Source organism: Lutjanus erythropterus, chromosome 20 (assembly GCF_056507025.1).
Source record: "Lutjanus erythropterus isolate fLutEry1 chromosome 20, fLutEry1.hap2, whole genome shotgun sequence".
Taxonomy (NCBI): domain Eukaryota; kingdom Metazoa; phylum Chordata; class Actinopteri; order Lutjaniformes; family Lutjanidae; genus Lutjanus; species Lutjanus erythropterus.
This window is the reverse complement of record NC_139336.1, coordinates 31110973-31136108: the sequence shown is the minus strand read 5'-3', so window position 1 is coordinate 31136108 and position 25136 is coordinate 31110973. Positions and strand designations below refer to the sequence as shown.

At 39.8% G+C, this 25136-nt stretch overlaps 1 protein-coding gene across 1 annotated transcript in view; it reads left to right on the top strand.

Annotated features, from left to right (window-relative positions):
* Window positions 1-25136, top strand: part of rgs3a (regulator of G protein signaling 3a) — a 179679-nt gene that overhangs the window by 50450 nt on the left and 104093 nt on the right. The window contains exons 6-12 of the mRNA XM_084746463.1: window positions 1691-1796; window positions 2244-2682; window positions 5869-5908; window positions 7541-7863; window positions 11238-11315; window positions 16754-16865; window positions 23052-23095. Of these exons, the coding sequence (XP_084602589.1) occupies window positions 1691-1796; window positions 2244-2682; window positions 5869-5908; window positions 7541-7863; window positions 11238-11315; window positions 16754-16865; window positions 23052-23095 (1142 nt within the window). The remainder of the gene's footprint in view (window positions 1-1690; window positions 1797-2243; window positions 2683-5868; window positions 5909-7540; window positions 7864-11237; window positions 11316-16753; window positions 16866-23051; window positions 23096-25136) is intronic.

The window sequence follows — 25136 nt, the reverse complement described above, 5'->3', positions numbered from 1 at the left end:
GGTGACGGTTGCAATGACTTGAATGAAACTTGCTCTACTACTCTGTAATATTGGAGATTAATGGCTATAAACAGGAGCACTGGAGAAATGATTAAAATGAGATAGAAGTGTTTGTGTGTTAGCAAACCAGCCAGCTCCTCCACACCATCCAGACAGATGCTACGATGGACAACAGGGGACAAAGTTTAACAGAGACATTCAAATTCAACACTTGTTGACTTCACTTAAGATAAAATGTACTGACATTTTGCACTCAAGAGTTAATTAAAAGAATGCTTACAGTATCCCATAAATAAAACACTGTTCAATACTTTTAAGGCCTTTTATTAGTAAATGTTTTTATGACATTTTAAGGATCTTTTCATTTTCACTGACAGAACTGCCAAGAGTAGATTTCTATGTTTAATAATATTTATGACATGAACTTGGCTTCAGGCTGCACACTGTTATACAACATACACAGTATATTGTGGCAGAGCAGATGGCTGATCTGCTTCTTAAGTCAGAAAATATAGATTTTCTCCCCGTATTACAATTTAAAGGCACTAGACTATGTAAACAATATGGTAATGTGTTATATTCCTGTAAAAGTTGCTTTCGCTTCTCATTGATTGACCTTGGCATCTCATGAATACACCTAACATCATGAAAGTTTCATGTTATACGTGGGCGATTCATTTGTTTATTTTACTGGTGATGGTAGCTCGGAGAATTACCATGCGCATCGGCTCAGTCAGCAGGGTGTTGCAGTTAATAGGGAGCCTGTCTGTCAAATGGACAAGCTGGAGTCAAGCCCCCGTGTTGGCGGGTCTCCACCCTGCTGCCACGTCTCTCAACAAGATGCTCAATCTTGACACGACCACATTGTTGCTGTGCCTGTGGAGAGAACAGAGCGAATGTAAACAGAATTAATCCAGAATTTTCAAGCATCTTAAAGGGACACTTTTTTTTCCCACAGGGAGTTGTACAAGGTACTTGTGTGTATTAGCCACAGTATGTGGTGGTCGGCCTGTCAGCCTCAGTCTGGACAAGAAGGCAGGATCTTAGTGTAGGAAGCTAAGCAATGCAGTGACATGGACAGGGTTGGCAGCAAAACATATTTAAGCTACATAAAAAAGGGCCCACCCCCAAAAAATATAATATCAGTTTAAGTGTATGTTATATTTAGAATATTTTTACCGCTCTACCTTGCTGCCAGACACCCTTTTCCAATGGGAAATCAGCATTTTATAAGCCAAATATTGCTCTCTCCAACGCAGAACACGAGGCGCTGCATCAATCACTTAGTAAATGTTTTTGCTAGTGTTTGCTTTGGAGAGATGATACATGGCTTATATAACAGCAGTTTCCTGTTGGAAAAGGCTGTCTGATGGCAAGAACTGATACTGAGGGCCAGTATCTTTTCAGGTGCCTAAAACACATTTTGCTGCTGACATCGTACACAGTAGTACATTGCTTAGCTTTCATGCCAGTGCTCCTGCTCCTTCTCCAAACTAGGGGCGTGCTGACCACCACCTACTGAAGGGAATACACTGAGATTTTATTCTTTCACATTTACGGTAATTTGGCCATTCTGTTCCTCTGGTGCTGAAGGAACAGGTTTGATCCAGAAAGGAGCTAAAGCCCTGGATAGCATGATTGGCAGCTGAGAGCGCACACTGATGTGAACTTTCTCTCTTCATTCTGGCAGGGGGTCCAGCGGATCAGGCAGGCCTGCAGCAGTTGGACACTCTCCTGCAGCTAAATGGTCAGCCAGTGGAGCAGTGGAAATGTGTGGACTTAGCCCACGCTATCAGGTAATAAGTCCAGCACACCAGAGGATTATGAGGGGGATTTATACCAAAATGTTATGCTAATGTCATTAGCTTAGTCAGCTTAGTTTGTAACAATTATCTGATATACTTAGAGTTAATTTTTTCATCATGATTGACTTAGAGTATGACTGCCTCAACAAGACCTGCGGTGCATAAAGATCCTTCATTTTAGTGGCTGGGATTAGCTGTACAACAACATAATCTTAATTATATAATTAAATTATATTGTATGGATAGTTCAGATTAGTTGACGTTCTATGAGGGACTTGGCAGTAGTCAGTTTTACCTGCAGTAGATGGAGGCTGCGCAATAAACTGAATTCTTATAAAACAGACATGCAACTACAGTAATTAAAATTTTTGGAAATCAAGTAATTGACATAAATACTCTCCAGATTTTGTTCATCATTATCTTTCTTTCTCGTTGTAGAAACAGCGCCAATGAAATCACAGTGGTCGTGTGGCGCACGGGCCCTTCAGCTAAGCCTAATTTCGAGGGCCTCATCCACCGGCCCTCCTACAAGCCCTCCGCCTCCACCTCAAACTACGATGCCCCGTCGCCTCCTACTCGCCGGCGCATCCCAGATGTCGGCACCAGTAAAACCCCTCCAGCAGTGCCGCCTCTCCCAGCCCACCACCGTGCCACCGCCGCCCGCAGGCTGCTGGTCAACGGCTCCGAAGCTGGAAATAGCGGCGGCGTAGGCGTAGGGACGCTGGGGTGGGGGGCCCAGGGAGGGTCAGCCGAGGAGCTGGATGGGAAACCGCGACACCTCCACCACCCTCACACTGCCACACTGAAGGGTACCAGGGTGAAGGCGTCCAACGGGGACAACTACATCATCCTGGCCCCCATCAATCCCGGAAGCCAGGTACCGCAATCTGGTGGTGGGCTGCATCTTCATCATCTTCTTCGTCCTCCCCATCCTCACCACGGTCATATGGTGGCTCATCCTAGATATGTCTCCTTACCTTACCTCCCTGGCGCTGATAGATAGAAGGACTGTGTTTACAGTATGTCTGGGCCATTTGGGTTACCGCCATCTCACTGATTTGTATTTTAAGACATGTTTTGAATACACTGGAGACACCACATACAGTTCAGTGTAATGAGGATATGGAGGAACAGACTGCAAGAGGAGACAATAACATAACAATATTTAGCTGTTAATTGTATGCCTGTATTATGTGAAGCTTTAGCAAATTTCTTCCATTACATTCTACCAACTAAGCAGAGTTCATGTTAGGAAAACAATACATATGTATCTGATAGGGATGCACGATATTTGCTCGATTACCAGTGTCAATATATGCACGTTTTCTTTCCACCGGATTGCAGCATAACTCATTATTGTGCCTACTCTTATCATGGCAGATATAAAATTCAATGCTTTTCATAATGTACATATTCACTGACAGATTTTTTTTCCACTGGTGCCTGTTTCTCACAAACATGGAACCGGCTCTGTTCCATTTTGAGCACCTAATTTCGAACCATTCTGAGCATATGGAACCAAATGGGACCAAAAAATAGGTTCTCCTTGATCTGTAGTGAGAACCGAAGTGGGCATATCATATTCAGCAGGTCATTTCCTCGATTAGAATGGTTCTGCTCAGAAGTAAGCTTTTTTGGGGAAAAGGCACCTCACAATCTGATTTCGATTCCTTACCTTCCGATTCGATTCAGAATCGATTCTTGATTGAATGAATAGAAAAGGAGGCACAATTTTCAATCTCTTGCTCCAGGATACTTTGTGCTAAACCACTTACTGGTGACGTTATTCCACTGAAATAAAACAGGAAACATAACTGACAATTAAGATAATCCTCAGCCTTTTTATTTTAAAAAGTTAACTGCATTAATGAATTAATTAACTTGATTAATTAATTATTTAAGTTGTGAAATACTGCAGTGTGTGTTGGTCAGCTGTACTGTTGGATACTTGACGTTCGTCTCGCAAAGCTAATTATTTAGACCTTCCTCTTTGCTTGTAGCTGTTGCTGTTCATAAAGATAAATTACAAGATAACTCTAGCGTGTGCGTACTGTAGACCGTCTGGGTGCTTGCTTGCACTGCACAGTCGTTTTTTTACATTTGTAAATCGATGCAGAATCTTCCACGCCCGAATTGCGCTACGTTGAAGAATCAGTTTTTCAGTTTTTTGCTAGATAGCACCAAGGTTTCAAGAATGCTGATAGGAACCAGTTTGAGTTAATTTGGTGGAAAACTACTATTTGCTCTTCGCAAATTTGTTGTGATGATGAGGATGACAGCTCTTAAGATGGGTAATTAAATTTGTAGTGTTGAAGGAATGAAAACTTGCTACTGTTACAGTCCAAAAAACCTCCACACTGCAGACATACTCACACTGTGTGTGCATAATTATCATCATCTTTCATTTTGGGCTGATAGAATATTTCATTTCAAAGCCTTTATTAACTGATACAGATGACGTTCTGATAATATCGTGCATCCCTAGTGTCTGACATAGTTTATCTAACACATATCCTATAGAATCATCTGTGTGCCAAGGATTATACAACATTATTTTAAAAACATAGTATTTTAGAAAGAGGAAGAATTCAACGAAAATAGAACTTTAACGCATACTTTATGAATATTCACATATTCCAAGGCTGGTCCATTGCAAAATATCAGTATAGCATGCATGTACATGCACAGAATGACATGTATATGACATTTTATACAGCATGTACGTATTGTTTCATCCAGTGACATCATGTATATGAGGTAAAAGCTTTGCTCATTAAAACAAAATAAAGCAAACTCATTAAATCAAAAAAAAAGACTGAACTGAATTCCTCAGCTAACAATCCGATACTAACCCATTAACTAACTCAGGGTAACAAATATGTTGAGCTAAAAGATTCAAGATGTCTCCCTGCAGCAGTGCCCTGTGTCTAAACAGTTTCTCGAGACTTTCAAAACATTTCTAACGAACTAAATCCTTTTTTTTTTAATTGTGTTATTTCCTTATCCCTTCCTCTGTGCCTGACTGTCCGTAACATGGAGCTGTGTGTGTATTATGAATGCGTGTCTCTGTGTGTCTCATGTAGTTTTCATCCTCCATCTGTGAGTTCTTCTCAAGTTCAGTTAAGGGGCATTGAGATTAGATTGATTTTATAAAGGAATAACAGAGAGAGATTCAGAGAAATAACAGAAAAAAAAAGAAATACAGAGAGAGTGTGCAGTGTTCTGGTTAGCCTCTGGAACCAGATCAGAGGTACGTGCCGACGCAGCGAACAAACATTCCCCTTCAAACAGCCACCACTTATATCCCAAACAAAAATGAAGGCAGGGATTTGGTGAGATTTTGTGGTGACCATCACGGGCTAAATATACCGAAAGCCCTCTGGAAATGGGTCATGTTGGTGACATGTCACACCGACACAATACTCCAGTTCACAAACAAAAGAGCTTTGAAAACCCACACAACAGAAAATATTTATCGTAGGATAGGCTGGCAGAAAAGCATGCTAATGATATGTTTTTTAAACATTTTGTGACTCTGCAACCCCACGTTCACCTACTGTACTAATCTGAACAACATGTGACATGGGGGCAGATTTTCTATCTTTACTCCCTTGGTTGAATGTAATTTGTTATGACACGTGGAAACCATCATTGCCTCGCCGAGTCCAGCTCAGCTGAGTCCTGGAGACACCGAATTCAATGTCATGCAAGAAACTGCACATGATACTGTCCAGCTTGACTCAAGGCAAAAAAAGAAAGTGTAGGACAAGAGTATGATGACGAATAGCATACGGTTTATTCCCTAAAAAGTTCCCCTTTATTATAAGAATATACATGTGTGTGTCATTGCAATCCTTTTTTATCCAGGTATCTTAATAATAAGTCACATAGAAAGTTAAGATCAGAATTTGCATTTCGAGTATCAATACAGTATCAATTTCTCAATAAAACAATGACTGTACCTAAAGTCACTGTTTTATTGTCTTTCTAGACGAACTGTAGCTTAGATGTCAGTCCTCACTGTGTTTAATATTAATATCCTTTAATATTATTCTGCTTTCAGATCTTGAGGCCTGTTTACCAAGATAACCAGGGCACATTAGGTAAGATATGTACCGTGTTTTATGTTCAAGCTCCCACCGTGTTTTGCTCAAGGCCATACTGACTTCTGTTGGGTATTTTGGCCGAGGGCCTTTGTTTAAGTTGGCTTTGGTGCCTTTATCATTTTGGATGTAGCCCAATGTTAATCTCATTCTTGACTTCAGATGATTGTTATTTTAATGAATATGATTAAAATCACTTAACATTTGGCAACCTGAAATACTCTCAAGTTAAACTGACCTTATAGATACAGTGAAAGCAAAATACTTTTGATGCTCACAGTTTGAATTCCTTTTACTGCTTTGTTAGCTGTCATTAAAAAGGAACACTCAATTATCAGGACTTTTATGCTGACTGGGTGTTGTTTTTTTTTGTTTTTTTTTCTGGAACAAGGCCCGTTTTAACAGCTTAAAATATTAAATATGTATCCTGTGTCTTGTTCAACACTATAGAGCTCTGTAAGGAAAAGACAAACAGTGAGAATGGATTATACAATACTCTGGTGACAGAGTGACTCTGAAAATGGAGAAAAACAAAAGAAAAGCAGGAGCTCTTTTGCTGAGCTCATGGGCGTCTCAGAGGTTTCTTCTTGATCTCTCTGTTATCTCAATAGCTGATTATTTAAGTCGAATTTAAAATCAGCGCAGTGAGGCTTCATTTGGGCTGATTAAATTAGTCTCGGGCTGAGACGAGACAAAGGCTATTTCTAATGAGCTGAGTTTAAGAAGAAAGAGAAAATTGTCAAAGTCTCATTTTGATCTTAAATATAGGGCTAGACAAAGACGAGATCTTATTTTGAACTTTTCCTTTCCTCTGGGTTCAGGATTTTGATGATTGTCCAGCTGTGGACGAGCTGCAGCCAAAGAGGCAGTCTGGTTAGCTTAGCTTCGTTGTAACCTCGCAAAAAGGGTGAAACAGCTAGCTTGGTTCAGTCCTAAGGCAGCAAAATCTTTTCAGTCCTCCCTCCCACCCCCTAAAAAACACAGCTTGTCATTATTACAACAGATTTTTTGAGCCGATTAAAGAGATTAAATTAAACAGGATGTAACATGTTAAGTAGTGAGCTGTAGGGTGCTGGTAGGTGGATTTTGCAGCACTTCCTCATACCTAAACGACTGAATACAATAGGTTGACTGCCAGCGACTGAAAATTATAAATATTACAGTCGGAGAGTTCCAGCGGCAGACGTACCTTTGGCGTCATGTTTTTTAACGTTGTGAAACGGTCACAATTTCTTCAAAGTCAACACTGACTCTCGGTTTCACAGAGGACACAAACAACCCTCTCCTGGGTCAAAGATTATTGTCCGCAAACTCCTTCCTTCACAGACTTTATCACTCTTTATACTACATCACCTGACTTCCTCCTTTGCTCCTGTTATAATAACTACAGCCACTAGAGGTTGCTGCCTAAAAATAAACCTAAATATGCGTTGGTAATATGCTCTGTACACAAATCAGCTATTTCTCCGTTTTTCTTGTGAGGATGGGCTACTTTTGGACAGAGTAAGACTAGCTGTTTCCTCATGTTTGCAATTGTTATGCTAAGCTAAGCTAAATATCTCCTCTCCAGAAGTTATGCACGACCTGCATATTTACCATCATCTGCTTCACCTTCCTCTTTTTCTTCCACAGCTGCCAGGTTATACCCCACACGTCAGGCCTCTGTTCCTCAGCCCCAGGGAGGCGGTGGTGGGGCTTTTTCTGGAGGCGGAGGCGGGGGAGGTGGAGGCGGAGGTCTTTCCAGCCGTACCGGCTTCTTGCGGCGGTCTAACAACTCCAAGACAACAAAGACCGCGTCCACCTCCACTAGTGCCGGCGTACCCAACTACCAACAGCAGAACGCCAACTTTGCCAATTACCAGAACTGTACTATTGTCCGCTCACACACTCCTCATGCCAACTATGGATACGTCAAAGTGGCTCCCAAGATCCTCATCTTCCCCATCTTTGTTCAGGTGAGCCAGTTTGTGTAAATATGTGTGTTTCTTTTTGTAATTGTGATTGTTGGTGGTTTTACATGTGATTTTGGGACATCTTGATTTGCACAAAGGTTTTGTGGATTATTGCTCACACTTTAGGGGAAAACTAGTGCACTACAGTATTTTCTCTCCTGTTGAGTTCTAGCCTTAGCCTCTTAGCCTCTTTACCAAACTGCATGCTGGTTCATTGTTAGACTTAGATTTTTGTTCAGATTAAAGGCGGCCAATTATGGTTATGATACTCAGTGATCAGAGATGGTTGTTGCTGCTTTGTTGGTTCCCTTTGGAACAATTTAAGCTGTCCATTAAAAAAAAAAAAAAAAAAAAAAAAACTACATAAATCACAGAGAGTTCAGACTGCAGCTGGAGGACATCAGAACAAAAAACAAACTGTTTTCTCCATAAAATGTAATCCAGATCAGAGTCCTTTTTGGAGCTGCTGTAAATCACCTCGGACCAAAGAGACAGACTGAGCGGGAGGAAGGGTACGTGGAAATGCTGTGCCTGGAGCAGACGACCAATAAAGAAATCAAGTTGACATGACTTTACCTCAATATTTTAAACTTTGGCTACATTTAATATGAACAGCTGATATTTTTACAATTATACACATGACCAAAAAGTAAGGAAAAGCATAATAGGTTCCCTTTAAACAAAACAAACAAGGTAGAGGAGGCATTAGAGGTGTTTACCTTTGGACAGAGCTAGGCTGTAGCTTCATATTTAATGAACAGAGATGGCATTGATCCTCTCATCGTGTCTCAGGTATTTCTTACAAAAAAATTTACATTTTTTAATCTCGAGCAGATTGGTTTCCAAGCACTTAAATCTTAAAAGTATTGTCTGTATGCATGAAAAGGCCAGACTGGATATGTAGAGAGAAAGAAGGGGGACAACATGCCCCGCCTGGAATTGAGCTCTGCAGCATTGTAGCGGTTATGTGGTATGAATCTAACATCCCTTGGTCACCATGATTCTCTGAAAACCAGAGTCAGTGGTCAAACAGGGAAATCCATTATACTTGTGCAAAAGATGGTATCACTGTAGATGTGATGGTTTTTCCCCAGCAGCACATTTGGGTCAAAAGGAAATAGACATTTGAGGTTTGCAGTTATGAAACTGGCTGGCGTTTCTGTCTGAGCATTTATATTGTGCAAGTCATGGTGACTATTTTCATGCATTCATGCAACGCATTTTAGATATGCAGATGTTTCTTTGAATTTCTGCCTTCAGGCTGCAGCACTTGACAGTTTGGCTGTCTGTGAGGAGAGACGGGAAATTATGAGGGTGTTTAAGTAAACTGAGGTGCTTGGTGTTAAAAACTGAGCAACAAGTACAGTTTTTTGACGTGTCACAGGTGTAGAGATCAAATTAAAGGGCTTATATTGTTTTTATTGACTTTGTCTATGATACATCTCACATCATCTCCAGGTTTAAATTATATGTAGTGCTGCAACTAATGATTATTTTTGGTTTTGAGTTATCTGCTGATTAGTTTCACACACATCTATTTATTGTTTAAAATCAGATGAGATAAGATAAGGTGAGATAAGACAAGATAGACTTCATTGTCCCAAAGGAAATTTCACGGAGGCCATGAAGGCCACGGCCTTGTGGCCCCTCAGTTTGGCCCTGTGCCCCTCAAAAAATGATCTGCTCTGCAGACACAGTGGCCTTGATGCCCCGCCCTCACCGCACCAGCTGATTTTGCTGTTTTCTCCTCTGCTTCTTTCCTGTCAATAGGGGTTTTAGACACCAGTGTCATTTGTTGAGATTCTGAATTCTTATTGGGCAACACCAAGTGAAACACCGCGCACATAACCGGCAGTGGGTTCGATTTCTAGTCTGGTATGAACCACTAGAAAACTGGGCCAGATATAACTACAGTTTGATAAATTAGCAAACCAATAATACAAGAAAATTCAACATATATTGTTGATTATTGCTTGTATATCGCTACGTTGACTTAGCAGACCCAGTGGCCTCAGAAATGTTACCAGCTTAACAAGTATTATAGCCTGATGTTTGTAACATTTATGTCCCCCTTCCTCCTCATCAGGGCTGCATGACATGGTAAAAAAAAAGTCCTAATGTGATTATTTTGACAGTGTGCAGCGTACAGCAAACTGACCCCGGTCCACATGCACCCGCACTCAGTCCAGGCACACACTGCCAAATGTGAAAAGTGCTCATCACATTTTTCCAGAGCCCAAAGCGATGTCTTCAAGTTGCTTCCTTTGTTCAAAACAATCCAGCAGTCCAAAACTTTTCTATCATAAATGACAATTAAAAGCAACAAATCCTCACATTTAATAAGCTGGAACCAGCAAATGTTTTGACATTTTTGCTTAGAAAATAACTGAAACGATTAAATGATTGTCAAAATAGTCAGCAGTTAATTTTCTTTCAAGCTACTAATCAATGAATTAACTGATAATTACAGCTCTAACTATGTTTATTGTTCACAGTATAATTGTATTTTCCAGTAAGAGGGGGATGGTCCAAATTAGGAAGCAGAGGCAAGTTATGTTAAGTCATGTGCAATTGCAAAATAAATGCTCTCATTTCTGCACATGTACATGCAGTATACAGTGGTTTCAGTCTCGTGGGAAATGTGATTAAATAACCAAAGAAGAAAAGCGTGAGATTAAAAAAGTTGTTTCCGCGTTCAAACTACTGTTGGTGTCTGTTGGGGTCTTTCAGCCATTAACGCTTTCAGCATGCAGGGACGGTGGTGGTACTTCCTGTGAATTCATATAGAATTGTGCGACCCTGACTTGAGTTCACACAGTATGCAAATGTTACACGCACGCACACACACACACACACACACACACACACACACACACACACACACACACACATTGAATCGGCCCTCTTTTCACTCGCTGGACTTAAGAGGAAGTCCCCTCCTCCCACGTTGCCATACAAGCTCATTTTAGGTGTCAGTGTCTTGTCATACAGAGACCACACGCGGCGCCTCACAATCGCAACTCGCTTTCTGTCTTCATAGACTCAGTTTCAGTTGTATTTCCCACTGAAAAGACAAGGTTTTTGCCGCTAGCCGTTCTGCAGAACGTTTGGATTTCTGAGCCGCAATGGATTTGGTACTGCAGTGTCTTATTTTATTAATCTACAACAAATGCCATACTATATTCCTAATTTTTACCTTGAGAAATGCTTAACATATGTTCATGTATTTTGCCACTCAAGCTAAGGGTAATAACAAGAGCAGTGTGTGTTTGTGCTCAGTGATAAAGATGCTGTTGAAGATATCAGTTGTCAGTGAATGAGCCTTAAAACTATGTCCAAAATGTCCTAATCTGTCTGTGTAATTTGTTGTTCTTCAGCCTCTTGACCTGTGCAGCCGAGCTCTCATCATATCTGAGGAGATGATTCTGCACGAGAGCAAGCACCACTCTCTCAAGGTCAGTGGCAATTATTGATGTTAATGAGCGTCATTTCAGTGCATATTCAACATTTCTGTGTGCGTGTTTGCTGCGTGTTTTTTTTTTTTTGTTTGTGTAAAAAGCTCCATCTTACTTAAGTTTAGTATTCTGCACAGGGACTTCAGTTGTTGTTGACTGAGGAACATCCAAAACTTTATGTGGGATTTGATCTAAAACTAATCTAAAGAAAACCTCAGAAGCTGCAAAATTGTACTTTGACGACGCAGGACTGGATCTGAGGACAGAAAACACGATTTTCTCTTTGCTCTTTCGAAGAGTTTTATAATTTGATTGATGCAGAAAGATTGAGACCCTCTCCTCTCCTCTCCTCTCCTCTCCTCTCCTCTCCTCTCCTCTCCTCTCCTCTCCTCTCCTCCAGCCTCTTAAGATTGCAGACAAACAGACCAGTGGCAAACATTTTGTTGGTTTGTCAGAACCAGTTATGCGGTTTGTTGTTTTTGGCTGCACTGAAAGTGACAGTCCTTTGCCCCGACGTGCATCTCGAGTCAAAACGTATGTGTGTTTTAGATATAGAAAGAGAGCAACATCCCTAGAGGAGGAGGAACAGGGGAGGAGATGCCTGAACATCTCTCAAGAATTTGTAACTGCGCTGAACTATCAGGACCATATCAGTCGAGGAAAATGAATAATTGATGAAGGAGGAGAGTGCCAAAGATCTGACTTGCAGAGAAATTCTCTTTTATGTATCAAAAGAAACTGTAGCTCCCTCAGTATATATTAATGATCCTTTCACTGTATGATACACTCACCTTCCGCTAATATTCTGCATTATAAAGTAGTGGAAAATCTGTAATATCTTTAAATCAAAAGTAAAGTTACTCTTTTTCTCAAAAATGTAAAATATAGATTTAATTCTGGAGCAAGTACTTTAATGTTGTAGGTGTCAGACATAATCTGTATATACTGTAAAAGAAACAGTAATGTTTTATTTGCTGGTAAGTTTTTGTGTGTAAATTATAATTCTCAAAGAAACTATTAACTATACAAGGTATTGTACACCAGGGCCAGGTCTAATAATGTAATCGTAGCTGTAATAACTTAAGTTTATGATAAGATGAATGTCTGTTAGCCAAGTAGTTCCCCCTGGAAAAGTGACTGTTAGCCACATTAATCTATGATATTTACTTTACAAATATTTGCATTACCTTGATAAACGTGCAGGTGCGTTTTGTCAAAAAGAAAAGCTTGTGACGCAGGTCACGTTTTTATATTTTGCTAGAAGAATTAATCACAAGCAACATCATAGATGCAACGTCCTGCAAAAACTTTAAAGGGACACTTCACCCCCAAATCAAAAATACATATTTTTCTCCCTCTGGCCTGTAGGGATATTTATCCAGCTAGTTTGTTTTGGTGTGAGTTTCAGAGTTTTGAAGAAAGACTTGTCTGCTTTATCTTGAATACGGCATAAAGAAAATAGTTCCTGTTAACAAGATCTGTGAACTGGTTCGTGATTTCTCAAAAAAGACTTTTGAATTGCTGTTGATGTTTTTTTAGCGCTTTGAGCTCAACGAGCAGAGTGCCATCTAGTTCCGTTATATTTTAGAGAAGGCCAAAATCTTCACAAATCACAGTTTAGATGGATTAATAGCACTATAAGCAAGAGGAGAAATATGTATTTTTGATGTGGGGGTGAACTGTCCAGGTGAATGACCGGTGGATATGTTTCTGAAGTTGGAGGTTTTGGACATGTCATTGCTGTGATCGGGACAAACACGTCAACAAAGTCTGTTAGTATTTGGAAGGAGAAGTAAGGAGTACTGAGAGTGTTGTTTTATTGAATTAAACTCTCGCCGCAGTGCTTTAATTTGCCCTGTCAGATAATCTTTGCTGCGCGGTGCAGTGAAGTGCAGTGACTGCTGGCATGGAAGGTAATTGTGGCCTCTCTCTGGGGTCGGTCATAAAACAAATATTTAACAGCCAGTGTTTGTCAGGAGGGAGTTTCTCTCCGCTGGGTCACTTTATTCAGCGTGTTTTTAATGATCAGTCAGTGTTGTTCCAGCTTTTACTTTTTACTCGCCACAGTTTTGTAAATTTGCCCGGGAGGCAAACACGCAAACTCTACTGTTCTCAAAAACATGTACAGCACACACTTTCATTGTAATGTCTGAACACAAATAATACGCTTAACAAATCTAATTTAGTCTAAAGTGACATTTGGGCAAAATTTACTTTATTTAATAAAATAATTCTAATACTCAGGGCCTGAAATATGAGGAGAAAGACACAGGAGCTTCCCTGAAAACCTCATTTGAGAAATTTAGGGCGAGCTCTATAATATCATAATTTTTTTCTGTGTAAATTTATATTTTTCTGTATATTTAGTCCCCTGAAATTAATAATAGGCTCATAGTGAAGCACTTGTCAATGTGCATGTTTATTTGCTCATAACAATTTCTCATAATTTGTGTCTAATCAGCTCCAGACCTCGTCTTTCAAGTGAACGTGTTCTGGCTGATAACCACTCCACTGTGCGTTGGCATATTTATTGTGTCTTGGTGGAGCGTGAATATTTTTTCTCTGTCTTGTTGTACCAGGTTCAATATTCTCTTTTTGAATCAAAATGTGTTGACGGTGTATTTTTGCACATAGGTGTGAGAGTCATGTATGCCTGTGTGTGTGTACACTCTCAATACTTAATAAAGAATAAAAAATGTCCTAAAAAATGGCTATTGATTGGACATTTAACATAACAAGTTAATTATATTATTTCCAGTGAGCGAGTAATTATGCAAGTAATTAAATCATTTCAAATGTATAAAGGCTGCTAATTATGCTTTCAGTTGGCAGGCATTTAGAGCCTGATATCAATTTGCTAAATACACATGACCTACAAATTATATTCTCCAGACATGAGGGAACAGGCTTGTTTGGTGCAGAACAGGATTCTCATTATTATATTATTTTCAATGAAAATAAAATGCAAAAAATTACCATTCCTTCTAAAATCGTGACTCATACTGAAATAGTAATATGTGTCAAAGTAAATTCAATCGGAGGGTTTTTTGCATACTGTTTAAAACATTTGTTCTATATTATATATTCTGTAAAACTAATACAACAAACAACAAAATACCTTATCAGTATTAATTAAATTTTGACTTTTTAAAACAGGATATTGGGTACATAATGCATGCAATAATTAAAATAAATGTCACATTTGTTTCTTGTTAGATGTGAAACAAGACCAAGTTGACTTAAATAACTTAGAGCTTACTGAGATTATCAGTCTCAATTAAAGAAAATGTTAATTGTATGACTTAAAGGGACAGTTCAACCTCAAATCAAAAATGCATATTTTTCCTGTGAGTGGGTGTAACAAGGTAGAAAGAAAATTTGTGAAATTCCTACATGAAACTCCTCACAAAGAGGTCTGTAGATCTTAAGTAACTTGGTCAGGATTTCTGTTTTTTTTTGTACTTTGAGCACCACAAACGGTGCCATCTAGTCTCATTATCTCCAGAACTCTGCAGCTCACACCCTTGGATGACCCTGATGAAGGCCAGAGCTGAAACACGTTGATCAGACAATAAATTTATTCAAGATACTTCAAGTGTTGCTGGAGTTTTACCTCTTTGAACCATATTGTTGAAATATAATAAAGTGAGCGAATCACACAAAGAGAGAGAGAGAGAATGTGTATGAATTAGTCCTTAGACCTTTTGTGCACATTTAAACAGTGTGTATTTGTGTGTGTATGCATATGAAGTGTGTATGTGTGTGTTTCTGTGGTACAAAACTATCTGCAGCCTGCCTGTCATTTTCTTTGTCCTTGTTCTTTACTCTTACTTACATCCTCTTCCACCCACTCAAACCTCCACACACATGCATGCAGAGACACAAACTTTCACACACACACACACACACACACTCTAACCACATTTGGCTGAAATGCCCCCCCTGCTATCTCACCCTTCAGAGGAAGCCACCAAAGCAAAAGCATTGTCTTGAACCACTGCCCATCTACATGAATTACACTGTATGCTTGTTCTGTCGCATGAAAGCACAAACTGGCATGAGCAGCTTTCATGCATACATCTAACGTCTTTTTTCTTTTTTTTTTAAATCGACTTCTTTCTTTTTATTCTTCATGCTTTGTTCCTTTCTTCATTAATTTTCAATTTAAAGCTTACATCACTTTTCTCACTTAACATGTCATGGGCTGCCATTACGTCTTACAAAACTCCCAATCAAATCCCCAAAGTAACAGTCTGAAGTTTAGGAGTTTGCATGTGATGAGGTTTAAGCTGCAGCTCTGCCTCTTCTGCACAGCAATGCCACACATGAAGCATCGGAAATTCAAGTCTTATTATGCAGTGGACAGTTATTTTAACGTAATGAATTTCAAGCCAAAAGAAAAAACGTTGTCAGTCCTTCTTGGGAGCAGAGTGAGTTTGCGGTGCCACTGCTTGTAAACTTTTTGTGTGCTGTAATTGTGTGAAAGCAGCTTTGTCCCAAGGATTCACAGTATAATTGACTGAATATAATGTTACACAGGAACATTGTTAAAAAGCTGTTGAATGCCTTGAGCAATTAACATGGCAGGCACGTATGATGATTATATTTTCTGCCACTACTGAGGCGTATTACAGACATGCCTGTACATCTGACCTAATTAGAAACTTAAAGGGATAGTTCACCCAAAACTGCAAATTCAGTCGCTATCTACTCATCCTCATGCTGATTGAATGTTTAGTTTTTTAGCGCACGAAACACTGCTGTTTTCAAATGGAAAAAAATGACATAAAATGCCTTGATACTGCTCGTCTGGCGTAATCCAAGTCTCCTAAAGCCCTGACATGTCGTTCACTTGCGTGCACGCTCCATCACACCACACACACACACACACACACACACACACACACACACACACACACCATTTTCTTGGTTTTAGTTTTCCAGTGAAACTCAAGCAGTGTTTTGCGAATCAGGGGAAGTTTCGATGAAAAATAACGTTATTGCGTGCATTAAGTGAATTATTCGATTTATTTTCTTAGTGAGTACAAGAATACAAAAGAGAAGTTTGTGAATAAGTCATTGTATCTAAAAGCACAAGATTAACGTTTAAGCAATGCGTAGGTAGATTTATATGTATGGTCATAATTATGAGAGTGTGAACTGCATTTCCTGTGCGAGGACATGAGGTGGGGGGAAAGGGATTGTTTGTTAGGTGATGCGTGTGCAGATTTGTGCTTGTGAGATGCGATTACTTTGTAGGTGTTAAGTCCTGGTGACACCATGAGACTGAAATATAAAATCAGAATTTTCTTTTACCGTCTCCCTTACATTGAAATGCTACCCCCCTTCTGTCTTCATCCTTGTTTTAAAAAAAAACAAACCTTCCTGTTCTGCTCTTGTGACCTTTCTTCACTGTCTCTGTCCCTCCGGTCTCGCAGGTCACAGTGTTTGTCTACAGCGACCTGATGCTGGTGACAAGAGAAGACGAGCCAGGCAGGTGTAACGTCCTCCAGAGTCCTCTGTACCTCCGACAGCTGCGGCTCCAGGATGGTACGTACAGTGAGCACGGATACACCTCTTTATATTATACCTTGTAGAACTTGCAGGGGTTGCTGGTCTGCTGCTAACTTGATCAATTTGTTTGTTTTTAAAAGGTTAATTCAGTTTCACCAAAGTTTCACTATAACGCAAACTAACCAGCCAATCGAGGAAGTGGTAGACCTGCAACTCCAGTGCTCTCCATGGTACAAATGACTGATATCATCAGTGGAGTGTGGTGGCAGTGAGAGAGACTGATATCTGGCTTATATAGCAGCACTTTCCCATCTGAAAAGGCGACGAAGTAAAGCAGTGAAAATATTCTGAATATGGTGTACACTTAAACTAATAATGATCTTTTTGGGTGGGACATTTTTGAGGTGGCTGATGTAGGTAAATCTGAACTATCCCTTTAATTAAAGGAGCTGTAATTCTGAGATGTCACAGATGTTGAGGTGATTTTATAGTCTTAATCATCAAGAGGTGTGGTGTGTTTGTCGTTCAGCACAGAGTAAATTCATGTCACTGTATCAACATGTCCTAAAAGTCCAAAAATAACAAGTTACCTGCCAAAAACTGTGATGTGTAGATACATTTCCAAACAGTCTTATCTGTACGTTGCCACATTAAACCATGTTTGACCTTTACACAGAAGTCTGTTGAACACAGAATAAAAAGGGAAATTCAACACTTAAACATACAAATTGCGCAGCTAGAAATAAACACGCAACGCTATGATTGCAGCGATATTTTCAGTTGAGCTTAACCAGAGGATATTTAGAGAAAGGCTGCCCGAGTTCCTGTTGCTTTGTCTTTTTATTTCACCTTGGTGTAAACAGCCGTCTCCTCCAGCAGTATGGAGAGAATAGTTTGGCCATCAGAGCCTGGGCAAGTCAAACAAATAGGGCTCCCTGTAAATATCAGCGTTTGGAGTGGTGGGCGGAGACGGGGGCAAAGTTTGGAGTCATGCTTGGGACAGGGCCAGGCGAGAGGGGACGACACTTAGATCCATAATGGTGAAAAGTTATGCATACATGGTTAACAAACAGTAAGAAGTGACTCTGTGCTCCAGTTTACTGTTATATTGGGTGTCTTGGCAGTTGTTTATTATGCTGAGATGGATGCCACAAGTGCCATGTTGCTCAAATGTGTGGTGGCTGATTGTAAAAGGAGTTTATAGGATTGATTAAGCAGTGAAACAGGTGCTAAACAGATTGTGTTGAGGAGATTGTCTGCTCTGTGATCCAGAATAATGACTTGAATGGCAGCATGTGTGTTCAGAGTCAGTGTGAACCACTAATTGGAGAGTAAGGTATTTACTTGTGGCCTTTTTGAGTGATTAATAGGTTTGACTCCTCCGGCTGAGGGTCGGGCCTGACTCTCAGTGGATGAAGCCCCCTGTAGGTGTCAGTGCAGCCTCACTCAGGCACACACTGAAGCTTTTCTCCGTATGCTGCAGCACTGCAGCATATCAGCTATCTTTTTCCTGTTGGTGCAAAAAAAAATCTTAAATCCATCAGAATATCCTAAGGCACTGCACGATTTACAGGTGTTTTTCCTAAATAGTATGCTGGAGGAAATCATTTGATAGCAAATGAGGCTGTCAGCACTTGCTAATAAGATTTTAACACTTTTGACGTAGCACAGCAGCAGAAAGATCTGATGTGTTTCAGCCCCTTTTTTTTTCTGCTGCTGTGCTACATTAAACGTGTTAAAACCTTATTAGCACGTGCTGATGACTTAATTTGCTCTTCTGAGGGATTGGTAGCAATCACACCTTAAAGACATTTGAATTCAGCGTGCCACTTCTTTTGTTTGGAAGATCAGTCATTTGAGATGTATGTTAGTGTTAATAACATTTTAGAGGGTTGTTTTGTAGCATCTTCTTTTTTAATTCTCAGTGGGACTTTGGATGCATTGAGTCCATTAATCTTTTTTCCCCAAGGCTTGAATTATTGCCACAGACGTTGTGTGTAATGTAATGTAATGCCTTTGAGCACAGTTTGAGTTTTGAGCCCAGCTCGAAGTCTTAAGTTTTAAAATAAACTGATCTATACCTGTGATCTATAGTTGAGATAATTTACCTTTCTTCTTTAGAGAAACTTGAATCTCAAAACTAAAAATTTTAGTTGAAAATGTTAAAAATATTAACCAGTATTCACTTTCACTTCAAAACTGAAAAGTCTGAGTCGAGCTCCAAAGCAAATATATTGCACTAAGTTGCACTGAAATTTAAAGTTTTCTCAACTTTTTAGTTTTTACTCTGAGTCAACTTCTGTCAGAGAGTCTTGAAGCTGAATGTGTGATTGCATAAGTCTGCATTTGCATTAAACATTAATTAATTTGTCCAATTTCACATTATTATTTAGTTTTTCTTGTCATAGGTTATTTTTCCAGTTTTCTAACACTTTAAGAAGGCTTGTGGTAGTGAGCATTATATTTGTATATCTGCAGTTTGCAAGTTAATGTCAAATTTCTGCATCATTAGTAAATAGTATAAGGCTTGTAAGCATATCTGCTGAGTCAGACTGGTGTCAGTGCAGACAGCTGCATTTATTTTAACCAATTAGAATCAACAAAAATGTCAAATATGTTTTTATATGTTTATTACAGTAATTGCAGAAAAAATACTAACTTTGCAGCTTATGTTGACACAGTTTCATCCATTAAAAACACTCCTGCACAAGTACATCAGAAGTGAAAAGCATGTTGGTAGATTGTGGCCTCAGCTGCTCTGTCCTCCCAGCAGACATCGCTGGTCTCCTCTGGGCCACTTCTGACCTCCACCCTTCACCCAAACAATCAGAGATCACCAGGGAGGGGATTCAGTAGGGTTTGCGTGTCTTTGTGTGTGTGTGTGTGTGTGTGTGTGTGTGTGTGTGTGTGTGTGTGTGTGTGTGTGTGTGTGTTTCATGAGAGGACATACACACACACACACACACACACACACACACACACACACACACACACACACACACACACACACACACAGACATACATCCCCACCCTGCTGCCTGTCATTGTTATTTTGCTTCGGCAGCGTCACTCAGGAAAGAGGCGCCGGGGGATTGTGTTTGTTTCAGCAAGGGTGTGTTTGACGTGTGTGTGTGTGTGTGTGTGTGTACATGTAATGACACAGTACAAGTTCAATACAGGGGCTTTCCTGTGTTCCTGTCACCCTGATACTAGGCTGAGGAGCGTGGGAAACAATGACAGTGGTATTAAACATAAAATAAAACCAAAATAACCAAGTGTCAGTTCAAACAAACATTATCGTATTAAACTAAGTAAGAAAGACAACTCCTGCACCATCGTTACAGGGAAAATGATGTAACAGGTAAAGGAACAGTTCACCCCAAAATCAAAAATACATGTTTTTCCTCTGGTCTGTGGTGCTGTTAATCCATCTATACTGTTTTGGTGTGAGTTGCCTTGTTTTGAAGATATCAGCTGTAGAGCTGCCTGCCTTTTCTCCAGTATAATGGAACTGGATGGCACTAGTCCTGTGGTGCTCAAAGCGCCAGAAAAACTCAACAGCAATGTCTTGTTCCAAAAATCATGACCCGACTCAGGAAATGGCAGGAACTACTTTCTTTCTGCAGTAAAATCTACCGGAACTGCTTTCTTTCTAATAGAGAGACAGTAATTCCTCCATGAAACTGCTCACAACAGAGTCTGTGGTTTATCTTGAGTAGGCAGGTCATTATTTTTGTTAAGCTTTGAGCACCACAAGCCAAGTGTCATTTAGTCCCATTATATTGGAGAGAAGGCAGACATCTCTACAGTATGATATCTCCAACACTGCAGCTCACACCCAAAAAAATCTAGATGGATAAAAGCAGCACTATAGACCAGGGGAAAAATCTGTATTTTTGATTTTGAGGTGAACTGTCCTTTTAAAACTGGGATGCAGAATGTTAAACTAGGGATAGATCAATCAATTTACTGCATAAGCAAGAAGAAAGATGTGTTTTTTCTTACTGTTTGTGCTGGCGTTGACTGGGATAGAAAGTGAATTTCAGTGACAGTTAATTAATGAAGTTACTGAACCCTTTGACATGACCAGTCGCTGCCGTCAGGTGAAACAACTCACATTTGAGATTAAAAAGTTTCAGAACAACTGTGTCGATGTGTCTCTTTAGTGATAAAGTAGAAAACATTCTTGAATCTTAAATAGATACTTGGACATCATGAGGTATGTGAGACCTCTGCTGGGTTTTGAAAACAAAAAGATATCCAACAGTGACCTCTGCTGCTGATTTTAAAAAGATGTTTTATTTTGAGTTTGGTAAAACGCAGCACTTCTTACAGACCCTGCTGTTCCTACATCACTCACTGGCCGTGACCACTGCTCAGGCGGCGTTGGTCTCCTCTCTGTTAAACTCTGTGGGATTAATTAGTTTACAGACCTCCTGCTCAGGAAAGAGAGCAGGAGAAACCAGACGTCTGCTGCACAGGGAGGCTGCTGTCAGTGTTCAGGGTGAAGAGGTAGAGGGTGGATTCATACATGTTACTGGGAGCTTAATGAACTCATGCACTCCTGAAGAGCTGTTTCAAGAAGTGACTACGGGTGTTTTCTCCGTGGGTGTCGCCTCTTTGTGCTCCTCTTTGCTTTGCTGGTGAAGCTTACGGGGTCAAGATGCTGGACAACAAGCTGCTAGCTCTGCTGTGAGACTGAGCCTGTAGACTCTGTCCTTAGTCATTAATAAAAAATAATTAGGACAGATTATTATCATTTCGGACATGTTTTAAGACATATTTAATACTCTGCTCTGAACAAAAGTTTGTTCAAACATTTGTACAAAGTAGTTTGGTTTTAAGATACAGGTCAGGTTATTTAGGCCGGCTGTCATACAGAAGTGGGACATGCAATATTTTTTAAATAATAGCTGGAAAAAGTTGATACAGCATAGTATTGATATTTTGTGTAGCTATATTTTATCATTACACGGACAGCAACTATCAATTAAACTTTTTGGTATCACAATGTTAAAATTAATGGCTTTTTTAATCCACTAGATGGTGCTGAGTTTTTTTTTTTCTAGTGAGGTCAGCAGAGGTCACGGTCAGTGGGATTTGTAGGTTTTTATGGCAGCGTTGGTCCGTCTGTCTGCCTGACAGTTTCATGTGGCTGCAATAAAAATGATTAAAGTGAGGTGAACAGACTGAAAACGTATTAGATTCATATTAGAAAGTTTTCCTTTGGGAACATAATTTTCGGTTGTAAGAAAAATTGCAATCCTCAGCATACCTCAGAATTTTTAAAATTGCAATAATGTTGTTTTGTGACTCAGGTATTGTGATAACATCACATCCTGGCGCCTTTGGTGATTCCCACCCTTATTAAATACGGCAATAACGGCACACGCTTTTAGACAGTCTCTCCTGAAAGGAATTCATAGTGCTGCAACTCAGCTACTCATCATATATTTATGTGAAAGACAAAAAATATGAGACGGAGGGTGAAGTTCTACGCTGCTTTACTTCTCTGCTTAACTGGCCGTTCATAGCAAGAAGAGAGTGGACGGTCAGAAGGGAGCGGGGGGGATGAGGGTCTGAAGCTACCTGAACATCTGGCAGGCATGTTCTGATGAAGCGTACCGGCAGCTTAACCCGACCCTGACACTGCGTCCAGCCAGTCAACCCCAAGTTTCTTTATCTAAATGTTCTTACTGGAACTTTTATGTACATTTATAACACTCTACTGCACATAACATAAACTGCATATAATGTAATATAAGATTACATAACGTAACATAATATGGGTTTAAATCAGTGAGCCCTGTCTTTCTAGAATCATTTTAAATCTCTGACAGGATTTCCAGTCAGTCAACATGTTGGCTTGTGTGTGCACTCACTATATAGTAAACATCCCCACAACACATATAGATTGTGTGGGTGTATGTTTGAGCGTGTATTTGTGTGTCGTGGACGGGCCACTCGATTAAAACCATTTATCTTGACTCCAGAGCCGCGGGCCCGTCTCACAGAGCGCTACCTCGGTGAATTACGCTTATGGACGTCTACGAGGCTGACCCAAAGTAAAAGCCTCCCATCGATATTTGTATTTTGGCGAAAACCGTGATCGGAAATCAAAGACGCCGCTTCGTTTGCAGGAAGGAAGGAGGGACGTGAGGGAGGATGGTTGAGTAGTTTGCACATGAGTTAAAATGAATCTCTTTTGACCTTGTCTTACAGATTATGCCGAAGAGCTGAGATTCTACCTGATTCACATGACCGAGGTAAGAAAAAAACGACAGAGAAAGAGAAAAAAGATGTTCCAATGTGAACGTCCTGTTTTGTCTGTGAGCCGGAGGGCCAATTGACTCTGGTGGAAATCACATTACAGGGAAGACACAAGGATTAGCAGAAAGCTCTAATGAAATCGTCTTTTCTCTGTGTGTCCGACTCCATCTCAGAGCTGTCTCTGTCACACACACAACATGCTTTTGTTTTTGGTATTTTTACACATATATCACAACATGAGATGCTGAATCACTTTTGAATTGACTTTGCAGGTGACTGAGTTGCACCATCAAGCTTTTTATTGGTTCGCAAAAGTTGGTTTGGTGGTTAATTTTTATTATTCTTGGGCTGAATTGTAATCCTCACTGTAAGTAAGGCTGTTCATACGAGTAAAACGCTGAACTATGTGGCACAGCGACATCAGTATTCATCATAAAACAATGTGTTCAAATATGATGCATCTATCTATTTACATTTGTATTTGTTTTGTTGTTTGGAGAGTCATAGTTATTATGAAAACCATCTTCCATCTGCTGCAACACCTCTCAAGCTGCTGTTTTAAGATGAAAGAGAGGAGGAGAAGCATTATTATTAATATTTCATTGCTGTGTTCACCAATTATTCAACACTGACTAACTATAATGGCACTTTAAAGGCTAACATTTCCCATTGTCCCAGCAGTATGAAAAATATATGGCTACAATGGAATTCTAGAGGCATGAAAAACTTTTTAAAGGCAAGATCACACAGAAAGAAGGAAACATTATATTGCTGCCTTAAATTCGATAAGAGGGTCTTAAAAGTATTTAAAAAGTACTAAAATTTCAAATCAAGGCCTTGAAGGTACTGATAAGATATTAAGTTTATAGAGTTACTTTTCTGTTGTAAACATTAATGTTGCTGCTCTAGAAACATTTAGTTATTTGTATTATAAGTATTCTAATCCTGTTCTGAATTTATTCTTTCTTAAAATAATGTATTTTTAAAAAGCAATTATTTAGTTATGAAGTTGCAGCAGAATCCAATAATTTTTTTTAATAAATTCAAGTATTCAGTTTTTTAGGGCTTAAAATCCCGGCGTGCATCTGGTCATGACGTGGCCAGTTTTCAACCTTTACACCCAAAGTTACATCTAGCCTTCTGATCTTGTTTCACTCGGAAATACATCACGATACGGAGGCTAGACTTTAAAGATGTCAGACCACTAAGACATGATTTCGAGTCGATGCACTGATCCAATATCACGTAACAGGAGTCTGATATCTTAAGAACATTTACTTGCTTGTTTTTTTCTTCTGTTGTATTTTAGTGTCATTCAGTTTGCTTTCCTTAGCTGCAACATCTGATCATATTCTGATTAAATACCTTTATCTGAAGGTAAATTTGCTCCAAACGTGAATGCAGCTTTCCTTAAGCTACTGGTCAAGAGGAACACAAGTGAAATACAGTCACACGGATCACAATTCTGTTTTTTTGGCACTGAAAATTACAACTAAATGAATTTCTCACTTTGATGCAGCTCTACATAATTAATTTCAAAAACACTCTAAAAATAGCAGCGCGATTCTGCTGCACATCAGATCACTGTCTGTCCTCCTCAGAAGTCCTTAAGACGTCTAGACAGTAGTTTTCAGATGAAAAATTCAAATCAGTTGCAGTGAACCAGAGCGGGAGGCAGGCGGACAGAGAACCATAATGAAATTTTCTTTTTGTCTGATGTGTTGTAGTTAATGAGCAGGGTTGCAGGTGGCATCAGCTGATCGTCCTCTCCTCGTCTCTTTAGCTGCCCCTCCCTTTCCACTGATGCTGTCTGCGCTCAATGGACTGCCTTTTTTTTTTTTTTTTTACTTGAGAGGTGTGCAGAGAGGGAATGACACTGCAGGTTTCATCACTCTTTTACTTTGTTTTCTTCACTCTTCACTACTTATCGCCTTCTTCCACCTTCTCCCATCCTCTCCCTCCTCGTCTTGCGCTCCCCTCACACGCTGTTGTTTGTATCCAACTATAGCGCTGATTTTTACCACAATCTCATTATGT